This window comes from Artemia franciscana, chromosome 7, assembly GCF_032884065.1.
Source record: "Artemia franciscana chromosome 7, ASM3288406v1, whole genome shotgun sequence".
Taxonomy (NCBI): domain Eukaryota; kingdom Metazoa; phylum Arthropoda; class Branchiopoda; order Anostraca; family Artemiidae; genus Artemia; species Artemia franciscana.
This window is the reverse complement of record NC_088869.1, coordinates 23,300,884-23,316,686: the sequence shown is the minus strand read 5'-3', so window position 1 is coordinate 23,316,686 and position 15,803 is coordinate 23,300,884. Positions and strand designations below refer to the sequence as shown.

The 15,803-nt window shown below is 33.3% G+C and overlaps 1 protein-coding gene and 1 long non-coding RNA gene across 3 annotated transcripts in view; one reads left to right on the top strand and one right to left on the bottom strand.

Moving 5' to 3' along the window:
• Positions 1-1,115, bottom strand: part of LOC136029016 (uncharacterized) — a 75,219-nt gene extending 74,104 nt beyond the window's left edge. Inside the window, exon 1 of the long non-coding RNA XR_010617943.1 lies at positions 1,023-1,115. This is a non-coding gene — a long non-coding RNA (uncharacterized LOC136029016). The remainder of the gene's footprint in view (positions 1-1,022) is intronic.
• The window catches only part of LOC136029006 (nidogen-like), a 258,905-nt gene that overhangs the window by 74,678 nt on the left and 168,424 nt on the right, over positions 1-15,803 (top strand). For both annotated transcript variants that reach the window (XM_065707012.1, XM_065707011.1), the window contains exons 4-6: positions 3,931-4,281; positions 12,173-12,420; positions 13,683-13,916. In XM_065707012.1, the coding sequence (XP_065563084.1) occupies positions 3,931-4,281; positions 12,173-12,420; positions 13,683-13,916 (833 nt within the window). The remainder of the gene's footprint in view (positions 1-3,930; positions 4,282-12,172; positions 12,421-13,682; positions 13,917-15,803) is intronic.

Here is a 15,803-nt window from a genome sequence, read left to right as displayed (position 1 = left end):
TTTAGTTGAAAGATCAAATAACTATGTCCTTAGGTGTAAAACAACCCCCAGGATCCGTGGGGAGAGGCCTGTAAGTTATGAAATTCGCCCATTGTTTGTGTATAGTATTTATTATTTGGAAGGATTCAGATATTTTTTGGGAGGGATTGCTTTGGGTGAATTCCTAGAGGGATAATCTTCCTTGAAGAGGGAAACAAACAAAGACATAGTGTAACCGCTTGTATCATCATGTTCATGGGAATGTGTGCTTCTATCAACACTTCTTTTAGAGGGAACTTATTGTCATCCATATGCCGTCTTCAATGGATCCTGATGCCCCTCCATCAAATTTTTACCCTTCCCCCTTTGTTTGTACTTATTTTTTTCTTTTGAACTTTAATTTTTTTCTTTTATATTTTTTAATTTTTGTTTTTACTTTTTTCAACACTTTTTTCAAGAATCCCTCATCCCTCCATTCTTTACGCTAAAGTTTGACTCTTTGTCCTAATTCCTTAGAAAAGTGTTCAAGTTTTCTATCACATACAGAATAATGGACAGAAGGAAACATTCTCGGCATTGGACTAAAGTAAAATTGGTCCGATTCATTATCTATCTAAAATAAATTAAACAAATATAGTGTAATAGCTTGAAACTTGGATAAGCCATATGTGTAAGAGTGAAGCTTTATATGAGTAGTGAAAAATCACACAACAGTGTTTAAAAAGAAAGAATAGTAAAATTGAGCAATAAAAGAATAAGATAACAACAATAATCATTAGTTTAGCTTGTCGTCATTTGTAGACCGATATCTGAACTAAATAAATATTCAACTCAGCTCAGTGTTACGTATTTTGTTGTGACAGTGTTTTTTTCATTTTTGAATATTCTACATTTAACCTAATAAATACAACGTAGAGACAATAGGGAAAATTTCAAGACAGTGGAAATTATTTCTGTAGATATTTCGGCCCTATGTCCAAGGGCCGTCTTCAGCACAATACAAGAATAAGAGATAAACTATATATATATATAAAAGAACTTACATCAAATTGTGAGGATTAAAACTGAATAATTAAAAACACTTTTTAAAAGATTTTTTAAAAATAAGACCCTAGCATCCTTACTTCAACGAAGTTCAACCAGGACTGGCGAAAAAAATGAAATTAGAATATAAGCTCATTCAAACTGAAGAGAATAAAATGATTAGATGCAATTTCTTAAAGCTAATCTTGCTTGTTTAGCAGCCTGTCTCAAAGGCCTTTTCGTAGTCGGTTCAGTACTATTATAAATCGGTTTAGTAAAATATTTTGTTAGATCATTTTTAATTAAATTTGAGTATAAAAAATTTAGTGAGTATTCCCCCAAGTCCCTGTTCAAAGAAATATTATTATTTATTTTGAGATTAATTTCGATTGATTCTCGAACCTCGAACCTGTGTAAAAACCTAATTTTTACATATATTATTACCTCGAAAGAAAAATAGATACGATATATTAAATTCAAAATGTAATTCTCTTCTTTTATAAAAAATATTCCTGTAAGGTTTCAATCATATTCGGGACATTAAAGGCAAGGATTTCCTTGCCTCGAAGAGACTTCCTGAAAAAAAAGACTTTCAATTAAGACGGTTCTCCATCCACAAAAGACACGCTACTAACTCTAATTTAATCGAAAGTCAGAGTGAAGTCTCAGTAGGTTCTTTCTCAACGATCTTGTCTTTCTTCTGTGTATCCAAGTAATTTAGATGTAAAGAAAATCTAATGACGATGTGTCCTGGAGACGTGTTATTTCTTTCTAATGAATGTTGTAACTGAACTAAGCTCATTTGCCGTCGAACCTTTTTTGAAATGCTAGAATATCATTATAATATGAGCTAAGTGAAAAAAATAAACTGAAAATACAGCATAAACTGTTTATCAACCTATTCGTGGTAACAAGCTGTAAGCAAGTAGCTATTTGGGCTAATGACAATCAAAACTCTGAAAAAGTAAGCTTTCAAAACAATATGTATATCAGTAGAAATAAGCTGTTTGAGGTGATTGTATGTATGCATGGTTCATTGAGTTTAAATCTACCCCTAAAAGTTACAAGCCTGAGGAATACTTTTTTGAACACGGAAAAATACTACCAACAGAGTGGGGTATATTGACGAAAATTCAACCATTAAGTTTAACATACTAGAAAATCCTAATGCAGAGGTTTCAGTTCCCCTTTTATGAAAACACTGTATTTTTCTAAGAAGGATGATATGGGATCACACTTATCTGTTGTATGTTCTTTCTTTCTTTTCGGAACAGTAGTTGTGTCGAACCCATGTTCTTCGAAAACTGAGAGTAGCCATATTCTAATGAAAATATAAGTTCTATGGCAGATTTCTTTAAATTTTATTCGACTTCTATCCAACTTTTAGACGAGTAAGATTGATTTAAGGAAAATCTAACTTAGACAGTTTTATTTTTTACTATCATACAGTCGGCCCTTAAATATTGGCCGAGGGGCACCCCAGCTAATTTTTTTTTTAGATTTATAAATCTTTAAGAATTTGTAGGTGTTCTTACTTAATCGTCCTAGAGAAAACATATCGATTCAACCTAGAAAGCTTCCCTTCAGAAAATCAATGTCTTCTAATTTTGATAGTGTTTAGAGACCACTTCGTAAGACAATTGGAAAATATGGATTAAGAAAAAACCTTTACAGTAAAACCATCATACTTTTCAAAGCTTATAACAAATTTTTCAGTTTAAAATACCAATTAATTTCTACCCTATTATGTATTTCGTTAATATGCAGCATCACCAACGCATAGTCGAGGTTACTCTATTGATGATAGTAATCTAGGAAATTTGCTCTTTTAATTTCCTTTGTAAGAAATATGCTTAGTTTTTTCTCCTCTTTTTTCTCCAATTTTTCTCCTCTTCTCTATATGCATTTTCTGTTTTTACTAGAGCTATAAATGTGTTGGAAGAGTAATAACTCAATCTAAACTCAGCATCTAGGCTCCCTAGGGGATACTTAAAAAAAAAAACTTCGAATCTATCCAAGCCATTTCTCTTACAAACATTGAACGAAGCTTAGGAACCATACTAAATGTCAAATACTTTTCTTGAGGAAATATGTATTCTTCAGTTTCAAACATATTTCTTGTAATGGTTCACATTTTAATAAAAGTTCTACTTTCAAATTACAAGTTTTGCAGAGTTTCAAAAACTATTTTAATACAACATATTACCATTGTAATAAAGGTAACCCCAACAAAAAAAAAACAGTGAAGAACTATTAATGCGGCATGTACATCATACTGTGTGATATCTTTGTTTTAATCAATTACAAAAAAATAAATAAAGAAATAACCATTGGTAGAAATTCAAGTAACCTCTACACAATGGTTCAACTAATTTAACCAGTAGTACACACATAAAGAAGAAAGAAACAAGAAGTAAACTTCAGAAAAACAAGATGAAGAAGAAGAAAATGAACCATGTTTTTCACCAGCGAGCTGCACAAATCCTGTGACCAAAAGATTTTTTTATTTTATATTGGGTTAAATAAGGAAAAGTGTCCCCGAGCCCTGATGCTGTTCTAGATACTAATCTGCACTATCATAGCATATGATAGTAATAAAACTAAAAATAACAAAACATATAGAAAATTATGCTGCATTTTACAAAAATATACTATATACTGACAATAATACAGAACAAGAAACTTAATTAATGATTGATAATATTTATATTATAAAGTTTTGCCATAACATAAAAATACAAAATAAATAACAAAGATAGTGAAAATTTCTCAAAGTAATTTAAATAATAAAGGGGTGATAGGCTATACTATATATTTCTCTCCTATTGCTTTGGTTAAAAATCACAAATAGGAGAAAATAGATGAGACACAATGAATCATTGTATACCCAAGACATGGGGGTAATTTTTCTTTCTTCCTTTTTTTTAGTTCAACCACGGATTCTATTCTCCTTCAACGCGCGAATTCCTATATCCAGAGACACTTCACTTCTTCAAGAAATTTCAAAGCAGCTTTAGTTTTTATTGCTACTTGGGACAGAGTTGGCTACTACGACCAAGGTGCAGATAAAACAAACACATTTCAAACCGTGATTGCAACAGACGGAGCAGAAAGTTTTTCCATATCTATATACACTTTAGGTGGACTTGGGTGGGTAAAAGGAACTGGAAAGTCAAGTGGTCAACCTGATGCCAAAGGTCAAGCCGGTTTTTCATCTGGTGATGGAATGTATTATGGTCTTACAGGATCAGGAACTGATCAAGTTCGAAACTTAGATAGGTATTTGACTCTGACATTCTTTTTGTGCTAAAATTATGCTTTTCTGTGCTAAAATTTAGTTTATTTTTGCTTATATATATATATATATATATATATATATATATATATATATATATATATATATATACTAGCTGTTGGGGTGGCGCTTCGCGCCACCCCAACACCTAGTTGGTGTTGGATCCCCCCCCCAAGCCCCCCGCGCGCGTAAGTCGTTACGCGCCATATTAGTTACGCGCCATTGTAGTTGTGTCCCTATGTCCCACCTGTGAATATATATATATATATATATATATATATATATATATATATATATATATATATATATATATATATATATATATATATATATATATATATATGTTTTTAACTACGTAAAACTTGCGAATATACAACATTCTTTGCTGTCCCATTGTCTGTGCATATAAATAGAATGTCAGGTTTAACGACTCTTGAACATGCAACATATAATGGTCCATGGGAAAACAATCCGTATTCAGATCTATACCTCATGATTCTAATGATTGCCCTTGAGCTTTGTTGATGGTAATTGCTAATCGACGATTCCCTGTGTCGCCATCGTCATTTATATATCCCCCTGGGCCCCCCAGCGTCCCTGTTGTAGTTGTGTCCCTGTGTCCCGGTCGTCATGTCCCGGTGTCCCGGTCGTCATTTGTGTCCCGGTCTGTATATACATTCGTTTTTGAATTGGTCTTTTTTAAGTTTTAGTTTTTTACCTTTTTTTAGTTTTTTTTCTTTTTTTTAGTTTTGTTTTTCTCCTTCATTTTTATTTTTTTTTCCTTTTTCATTTATTTTCTTTTTAAGTTTGTTTTAGCTTTTTAGCTTTTTTAGTTTTTTATTAGTTTTTAGTTTTTTTTCTTTTTAGTTTTTTTGTAGTTTTTACCTTTTTTTTAGTTTTTAATTTTTTTTTACTTATGTCCCGGTCGTAATTTATACTCCCTGTGTCCCGGTCGTCATTTGTGTCCCGGTGCTTTGTTGATGGTGATTGCTAATCGAACATTCCTTGTGTCCCGGTGGTCATTTATATTCCCTATGTGCCGGTGTCCCGGTCGTCATTTGTGTCCCGATGTCCCGGTCTTTAATTTCGTCAGTCGAAAAAATGACGTCAGTCGACACAGAAACGTGACGTCACCTGACAGATCCACAGAAAGACAACTTATTTTTATATATATAAATAGATATATATATAAATATATATATATATATTTTCTTTTTAGTTTTTTTGTAGTTTTTACCTTTTTTAGTTTTTTTCTTCTTTTGTATTAATGCTAAAGCCAAGGTTCAAACCTGGAGCCTCTCGGACCTAGAACCTGAAACATAACGCTTTACCAATTCAGCTACTTCGACTTGGATACATTCGTTTTGAGCAGCTTTCTCGGGTGTTGCCATTGTAGGTTCTTCAGTCATTTTACAATTAGAAATTTTTTTTTCAGTTTTCTTTTTCTTCTTTATTTTTCAGCTTCACTATGAAATACATATCGCCGAACCTTTGTTTTTTTAACTAAAATCTGGTAGGCATTGACGACCTTATCCAAGTCAAAATCCCAAACCCAATCATCATCGCTATCATTTTCAGTTTTGATATGTTTTGACTCTCGCTGTCCAGGTGGATCTTCATCTAACTGCGCGGTTTTACGTTCTTTAGCCTCAAGCCTGTTTCCTTGCTGTTCTTTTGATTCCTCGGCACGCTTTCTTTTCTGACTTTCTCTATCAGCAGCAAGTTTTTTGGCATTGACTCTTTGAGCATCTTCATCGGCTTTTGCCATTGTAAGTTCATCAGTCATTTTAAACTTAGACATTAATAGATTTCTACGTGAACATATATGTCTTAAATATCTTTAATGACGTCACCGTCATAGCAAAAATGACGACAACTAACTTCATGACGTCATTCGACACAGAAACATGACGTCACCTGACAGACAGACACACAGACAGACAACTTATTTTTATATATATAGATATATAGATATATATATATGTATATATATATATATATATATATATATATATATATATATATATATATATATATAGCATTTACTAAAAATAGGTTTTTCAAGATGGATTTAGTCTTTAGCACAATTGGTTTAGCGCTTTTGGTAGCTTACAATTGCAACAAAACACACAAAGGTCCAAACACAAAACAAAACACAAGAATCCTTCGCTCTTGAACCTCCTCATCTCTAAATTTCTTAGAATTTAAATGAAATTTTTCTTAATTTCTTTTATATTCCACATAATTCGTGTATTTTTGTCATATTCTTGAATTCTCACCCTTCCTTATAAAAGGCAACTTCTTTTCCAGATTACTTGCCTGAAGATATAAACAAGAGGTGCATAGCCTTCTTATGCTGGTAATGCGCAAAAAAAAAAACTAAGCTCATGGTAGAATAAATTTAATCTTGGCTCTCGTCTTGAATATTACGAGCTCTTACGCGTAATATTTGGTCATGTAATTCGATTGTAAAATGTCTTGGCAATTTTGTGCCAAATGCCCGTAGCGAATTCTAAGTTGGGTGATCCAGACACTCTTTCTCAAATGCAAAAAATTATATTCAAATACGATTATGTAATTTGCGTTGAAATTTGTTTCGATAGTTTTGTAAAAAAAGAAGCTTTTTCATACGTAATCCACACCCCCCCCCCCTAAACGATCTGGAACTCTCGATGCTTTGTGTCCAACTTGCTGCTAGATATGTAATCTAAAAACAGAAAAGTCTGATGAAGTTACCGTGTTTTGATTATTTTATTTATCAAATAGTCATTTTCTTCTTTTTTTTTTAGGCAGGCAAAGTGAGCAATTTTTCCGAAAAAATTAGCGTGCATTTTAACCTTAATGTTAAGGTCTTATTTGGGTGTAAATCAAGAAGAAAAATAATCAGAACTGATTTTTCCCATAATTAATGGTATGGAGGCGTTAACTTAAGAGAGGCTAAAAACATTTTTGAGACTGAAAAAAAAATTCCTATAATTACTTATTTTATACGTGTAATTGCTAACTGATGTTTTTTCACCCACATGAAAATAAATTTCTCAGTTCATATATGGCTCTAGATTTTAGAATTATTATTTAGCCAAATCCACTTCTGCCAATTTGTATTGCCATACTTAGATAAATAGCTGAAAATTAATATTGTCCATAAGATTCGTTAATTAAGACACGAGTTGCGCAGTAGCTGAGATATTACATATGGAGTTAAATCATAGTGAATATATTTAATTTCTTTTAGTTATAAAGTAAAGTAAATCTGCTTGGATTTGCTCTAGTTTCTTTTTTTTTGGCACCAGCACCCGTCGAACCTCTCATTGTACAGCGTCATTTTAATTTTTTACTGATCTTATAAATTTGCAACCAGAATATAAGAAGAACCTAATTCATTTAAATTGTAGACTCTGTATGTCGACATCTTAATATGCTGACTTGAATTACTATTGTACTGAACCAATCAATTTCTGTTTCTGTTAAACTTTTAATATTTACTTACATGAGGGATTTGCTCCTTCTTATCATGAACTTGGATTTGCTTAAAAGTAAGTTGAAACAGAATTTGTTAAGACCAGGATAAAAGTTAGTTTTTTTTTCTTACAATTGTTATTATGAGTTGGCGAGAGATTTGTAATATATTATTTTGCTTTTTCTGATCTCCTTACATTTAGTTATTATACAGTTATTTGAAAATTAGTTATATGTATCCACCCAGTCAAAAGTGCTTTTTGTGTCTTTCTCGGGGGCGGGCACTAGCAGTTTAGTTGAATGTATTTTTTGGTTGTAAATAAAAGCTGAACTGTACTGAACTGAACTTTGTAAGAAACAAGTAAATCAAACAATTCGTGGTAACGAACTGTAGTAAGTAGCGACCCGGCTCAATAGTAACAAAAACTCTAAGAAACGGAATTTTGGTACCAATAATTACATCAAAAGAATTGTATTTTAATGCTGATTTTGAATATATCAGTTTCATCATGTTTAGTTTTACCCATCAAAAGTTACAAGCCTGAGAAATTTGCCATATTTTAGAAAATAGGGGGAAACACCCTCTAAAACCATAGAATATAAGCGAAAATCACACCACCAGATTCAGTGTATCAGAGAACCCTATAGTAGAAGTTTCAAGCTCCTATCTATTAAAATGTGGAATTTTGTTTTTTTTTCGCCAGAAGACAGGTGATGGATGCGTGTTTATTTGTTGTTGTTTTGTTTTTTTCCAGGGGTGACCGTATCGACCCAGGGGTACTAGAATGTCACGAGAGGGTGCATTTCAACGGAAATTAAAAGTTCTTAAGCGACCAATAAAATTGGAGGGCACCTAAGCCCCCTTCCACAATCATTTTTTCCAAAAGTCACCGGATCTAAATTCTGAGGAAGCTATTTTATTCAGCCTAGTCAAAAAACCTAATAACAATGCCTTTGGGGACAACTTACACCCCTAGAGTCCCCATGGGAGGGGCTGCATGTTACAAACATTGACCACTGTTTACATATAGTAATGGTTATTGGGAAGAGTACAGGCGTTTTCAGGGGATTTTATTTTGGTTTGGGGGGGGAGATGTTGAGTGGAGGGGGTTACGTGGGGTTTATATTTTCATGGAGGAATTTGTCATGGGGGAAGAGAATTTTAATCAAGGGGGCGGAGGATTTTCTTGCATTATTTAAAAAAAAAAACAATGTAAAAATAAATTTAAAATGTTTTTTCTGAAAGTGAGGAGCAGCATTAAACTTAAAACGAACAGAAAATTATTGCGCGTGTGAGGGGTTCACCTCCTCCTAATAATTTGCTCTTTACGTTAAAGTATTTTTAGTAATTACAACTATTTATTCTAAGGCCTTTATGATCAAGGTGTCATTCCTATGGAATTGGGACACAATTTAAGCTTTAGTGTAAAGAGTGAGATATTGACGAGGGGGCGAACCCCCTCATATACGTAATAAAGATATACGAATATACAAGTTGGTTACATAAGCTAATTTGTAAGTTATTTATATTTTTACTAATAAAAACGTTCATAAAAACGGGCATCTCTCTCTCCTTTGTTGGCAAACCTTTTCATGGACTCTATTGAAACCTCAGCTATACACAGTTATAGGATCTCCCCTTGTTTCTGGGGCCGATTCGTGGACGATATGGCTTGCATTCGGGAACACGGCTTAGAGTCCTTGGATCTTTTCTATACTAGATAAAAAAATAGTTTTTTGAACTGAAAGTAAGTAGCGACATTAAAACTTAAAACGAACAGATATTATTCTTTATATGAAAGGAGTTTTCCCCTCTTCAACGTCCTGCTTTTTACGCTAAAGCTTGACTCTATGTCACATTTATACTTTTAAAATAATAAAAACTTCAGCGTAAAGAGCAGGTCGTTTAGGAGGGGACAGTCCCTTTCATATAAAGAATAATATCTGTTCGTTTTAAGTTTTAATGTCGCTACTTACTTTCAGTTGAAAAAAACTTTTTTTTATCTTATTAGGAATCAGGGACATAGAACAAAAATATTTTTACATGGCTTAGGCGTCCTCCGACGATATTCAATCTTGATATTCCTCTCTTATGCACAATTAAATTTAAAAACTGAAAGTAAGGAGCAACATTAAAGCCTAAAATGAACAGAAATTATTATGTATGTGAGAGGGGTTACTCCTGCTAAACACCTCGCTCTTTACGCTACAGTTTTTTTAGTACTTCTAAGAAAATCTTCCTATTGTCCCAATTAAACGAACATAATATTTCAGGAGTCATTCTTAAAGAATTAGGAGTGTAAAGAGCGAGGTGTTTAGGAGGAGTAACCCCCTCAGGTTCTTAATAATTTCTGTTTGTTTTAACTTTTAATGTTGCTCCTTACTTCCAGTTGAGAAAACTTTTTTTAATTTAATTTCTGATCTTTCTTTTTTTAATTCCAGGAGATCTGGCTACCCCTCCATGGTAAGGTCCCTCCTCCCCAAGGATTTTTCTCCACACAATTGAGTCCTTGTGAAAATTTACCCCAGGCCACTACTCTTAACATCTCCATGCGTAAAAGTGAGTCAGCAATGAGAAAGCAAGACACAAGATGAATTTTTGTATAGAAATTCAGGCAAAGTCCCCAAATGTAAAATTTACCCTGAAAAATTCATCCCCTGAAATCTTTCCTTCCCAAGGAAAATTATCCCATGAAAAATCTCACCAGCAGGTAGTTATGCCTCCCCGAAAATTGTATGCATACTTCCCAATAACAAATACTATACGTAAACAATGGGCAAATTTGATAGCTTAAAGTCGTTTCCCCAGGGGTTGTGGGTGGGTCTGGACATCCCCAAAGTTCTATTTATTCGGAATTTCAACTATGCTAAGCAAAATGGCAATCTTAAAGTTTTGATCAGAAGATCCTGAGAAAAAGCGAGCGTGAGAGGGGTCCTAGTTGTCCTTTATTTTTTGGTCACTTAAAAGGAGCACTAGAACTTTTCATTTCCATTCAAATGAGTCCTCTGACGATATTGTAGGACCGCTGGGTTAATACGATCTTCCCTGAAAAAAATAAAATAAACATGCATCCGTGATCGTTCTTTTGGCAAAAAATACGAATTGTTCATTTTTTCAAATAGGTGCCTGAAACTTCCACAGTATGGCTTTTTGATATGCTGAACCTGATGGTTTGATTTTCATTATGATTCTATGAATTTTGGGAGATGTTTTCCTCTTTTTACAAAATCAGGCAATTTTTTTCAGGCTCATAACTTTTGATGGGTTACATTAAACTTAATGAAACTTATATATTTGAAATAAGCATAAAATCCAAATCCTTTCGATATATCTACTGGTATAAAACTCCATATTTTAGAATTTCGGTTCCTATTGAGCCGTATCGCTCCTTACTTACAGTTCGTTACCCTGAATTATTTAACTTGTGTTTTCATTTTGGTATTTTGGCTTTTATTGTCTAATTTTTTTAAGTAAAGGGAATTTTGAGTATTCCCTTCTGGTCTTTGGGACGACAGTAAACATAAAACTTTCAATGGAGGCCGTTTTTAAACTTTTAACCCATATCATTTATAGGGGCATCGTTTTCCACTATTCAATCAGACTTCATCTCTAATAATATTTATTAGAACAATCCTACGATTGAGTTTCTTGCAATAAGAGTGAAGTTGTGACTAACAGACCTTAGCCACTCAATGTTGACGTTAGGGGACTTAAGAATACAGACCATCCTTATAAACTATAAAAATTACATCAAAATATGATTAGGTAATTTGTGTTGAAATTTGCTTCGATGATGTTTTAAAATGGATACTTTCTCACAGATAAGCCCCATTCTCTGAAACGATCTGGACCTCTCAAAATAACGTAGCTATGCCTATCATACTACTCCTAAACTTTCAGAATCAGCGATTTATGTTATAAAGCAGGAGAAATTTCAAGTGGAATCCTGTGGATTAACTTTATCAGTAACCATGTTACACCATTACCCTTCTAAACTGTTTACCTTAACAACAGATTTTCTTCTCAGAAGAAATTCTTTAAACATCCGATTATTTACGGATGGCCTTTAAATTATCCCAGCTATCTCTGGTTTTGACTAGATTAATTCAAATTTCACTTCTATCATTTTTCCCAATGTGGTCAACTTTTCTTTTGCAGCCATTACGGAAAATTTTGATACAAGTTTTATAAAAGCTAAGGTTTTTAAAAAGTTTGAAAAAAGTTCTGACCTTTTCTTTCAAGACTGAAAATGTGTATAAAAACAAAGTTATATAAATTTTGCTGATCATTTATTTTGATATTTTTACTGTAAGAAAGTGTTGTTCCTAGCAATGCCCGCCCCTATACACAGAAATGAACTGGACTCTTCTTAAAATATATACATACCTACTGCACTAACTATTTATAACTTTCAGACTGAGTAATGTTGGTGTTCCTGGATTTTGGATTTTCCAAATTAGTAACGTTTCATCAGAACACGGGATTGGAATACCAGACTTAAATATTGGAGATTCAGCCTTATTTGACCCAAATAGTGCAGACAGTTGCGAGGTCGGTGGGACAGTTTGTCACTCAGCTGCATTTTGTTTGGACTACAACCCTGGGTTTTGTTGCGAATGTGTTATGGGCTACTATGGAAATGGAAAATCATGTTTACAAGATGGTGCGTTAACCTTTTTCCCAATTTTTATGTCAAGTTTGAGCTAAGTATTACCAGGAGCTCATCAATTAAATAGAGAAAGCAAGGAAAAAGGGAAGGAGGAAAGAGGGAGAAAGCGAAGGGAAGGAGGGTGAGTGAAAGGGAAGAGCATAAATGTGAATAGGAAACACAAGTGTTTAGTGGGGGTCAGGAATAATATTCAAAATTGGGTAAGGGAGTAAAAGAATTGCATAAGTTCAGTCAATTGCAAAAGAAGTTTTTACTCTTTAATCAAAATTTCTTGTCCGCATTTTCGATGCAATAGGCAGCTAAAACAGGAGGTCTTATGGACACATATTGGAAACAGGAAAAGTATATTCTAGGTTACGACTGAAACAAAGTGAAGTACATATTTGATTCAAGCACAAGAATATATGAATTTTTCATCCTTCAAATAACCTCACGTCTGCCTACAAAAACCGATTATGGTTAAGAATGATAATTTTCAGTTATTTAATTAACAGATTTTTCGAGAAAAGTAAAAAGCGATATTATCAGACTTTCGAATTCAGATTTAAAATGAACAAAAATCCTAATGAGTGATAAGCAAATCCCGAAGTGAAAAAAAATAACAAAGAATAACAAAGAAGAACTTGTTATTAACTAAAGATAACGAAAATAAGATTTGGAGTAACACCTTCTTAAGGCCCCCTAGCCTAGAGGCTTTCCAATTTATGGAAAGTCAAACCGACTACTGCAAAATTGCCCAATGTTGTCTTTAATGTTATATTTATATTTCAGTTTTCTATAAAACAGAAGAAAAGATATAATTTCAAAATATAGTTGAATGTTAAATGTGCATCTACTTCTGAGAAAACTTTTTTTCCTGGAAAATTGTTTCGTTAATTTCTTAATATTTTGATAAATAAAAAAAAACATCGTTCGAAATTTATGTCGTTTTCTGTATACCGAAGATGAATTCTAACATTTAGAGAACTTTAAGGGAAGGGGTGGGTACAGCACTAACGTTGAGTTTCACTTCACTTTAGGTGTCATCTAATCATTCCTAGCAATCCTTCTTCATTTTTAGATCGATTTATTTTAGGACTTCGCGTCTTTTTTTTGCTCGTTTTTAGTCTTTCTAAATGGTATTTAAGAAGGTTGTACCCTCGTCTTTTTTTGCTTACACTGAAGTTCCCATTTTTTTTCAATTACTCAGTAGTTAACCTTCTTGCTCTCGAAAATCTAAAAAAAAAACGGTTTAAAGAGCTGGTAAATAATTTCAGGTGTGGCACAGCGCATAAATGGACGTATAGAAGGTAAAATTAACAACCAACAGATTGACGGATTTGACATTCATTCTTATGTTGTTGTTTCTGATGGACGTGTTTACACAGCTGTCTCTAAAGTGCCTGATTTGCTTGGCGTTGACCTCCAGCCTCTCGTGTCGTTAGCTCTGCCTGTTTCCTGGGCCTTTTCAAAGCAAAAGGGGCTTGCCAAAAATGGATTCCAGCTCACTGGTAAAACTTAAGTTTTTTATTTTATAGACGAGAAAAACTATATACGGATTAACAAACCTTCATGGCCATTATTCCAACACCTATTGTATTCCAACTATTTGGTAGCATAAAATTTACTATTGTATCAAATAACTTCCAAACGCTCCACTAATTGAATTTAGTTCAAATTTTTAACGCTTTGTTAAAATTTTGTTTTAAAAAAATTATCCTACAATGTCGCGAGAGGGCTCATTCTAATCCCCTCCTAGACCCCCTCCCTCGCTATTTTTTTCTCAAAGTGACCGGATCAAAATTCTAAGATAGCCATTTTGTTCAGCATAGTCAAAAAACTTACTCATTATGTCTTTCGGGACGACTTAATCCCCCACCGTCCCTGGGGGAGGGGCTGCAAGTTATAAACTTTGACCATTGTTTATATATAGTAATGGTTATTGAGAAGTGTACAGATATTTTCAGGGGGCTTTTTCGTGCTGAAGGGGGGATTACGTGGGAACATCTTTCTATGGAGGAATTTATAATGAGGGAAGAGAAATTCCATGAAGGGGCTGTAGGATTTTTTAGCATTATTTAAGAAAAACATTGAGAAAATTAATAAAACAAAATTTTCAGGTGAAAGTAAGGAGCAGCATTAAAACCTAAAAAGAACAAAAATTACTAAGTAAATAAGGGGGTTCATCTCCTCTACAACACTTTTTTCTTCACATTAAAGTATTTTTAGTAATTTTAACTATTTATCCTACGGTCTTTGGAATTCAGGGGTTATTCTTAAAGAATTGCAACAAAACTCAAGCTTTAGTGTAAAGAGCGAGGTATTGACTAGAGGGTGAATCCCCTCAAATACGTAATAAAAATATACGAAATATAGAAGTTCGTTACGTAAGTTAATTCTCAAGTTATTACCAATAAAAACGTTCGTAAAAAAAGTTCTAGTTGTCTTTTTAAGTAATCAAAAACTGGAGGGCAACTAGGCATCCTCCCCCACCCCCTTTTTTGTATCAAAATCTTCTGTTCAAAACTATGACAAAGCCATTTAGCCGAAAAAAATAATATGCAAATTTCTTTTTAATTATTTATGTGCGGTGAGCCAAAATTAAAACATGCATTAATTCTAAAACGTTCAGAAATTAAATAAAAAACAAGTTTTTTTTAACTGCAAGTAAAGAGCGACACTAAAGCTTAAAACGAACAGAAATTATTCCCTATATTGAGGGGCTGTCTCCTCCGCAACGCCTCGCTCTTTACGCTAAAGTTTTCTAATGTTTTAAAATTAGAGTTGTGGGAAAGAGTCGACCTTTAGCGTAAAGAGCGAGGCGTTGCGGAGGGGACAACCCCTTCTTATGAGGAAAAATTTCTGTTCGTTTTAAGTTTTAGTGTCGATCCTTACTTGCAGTTAAAAAAACTTGTTTTTTTTATTTAATTTACAATTTAAAGCAGAAGCAATCTAACAACCCCTTCTATTTTCAAGAAGTTGTGAAATACTGAAGTGTTGCTCAAAATATTTTTCTATTAGAGCACTCGTGGTTAGAATATTGGTGGAAGAAAGTCAAACTTTTTTTTAAGGTTAAAGAGTTGGGTGTGTCTATAACACAACTGTCACTTCATATACAGGGGACAGGATAATTCCTATTTTCTTTTTAGTTTAAATGCTGTTCTTAGTATTGATTCCCCTCAAATTTTAAAGAGGGGGTATCCCCTTCGAATCTCAGTCCCGACACTTTTTTAAAAACTTCTTCGAGATGCAGGTGCATGTTACATAATAGGGAATTTTTTCTAAAAGATGCAGATGTTGATTACGTAATAGGAAATGTTTTCTAAACGATGCAGGTACATATTACATAATAGGAAGGATTTTCTTCAGGATTTTTTTGGTTGTTACACAATAGGGTT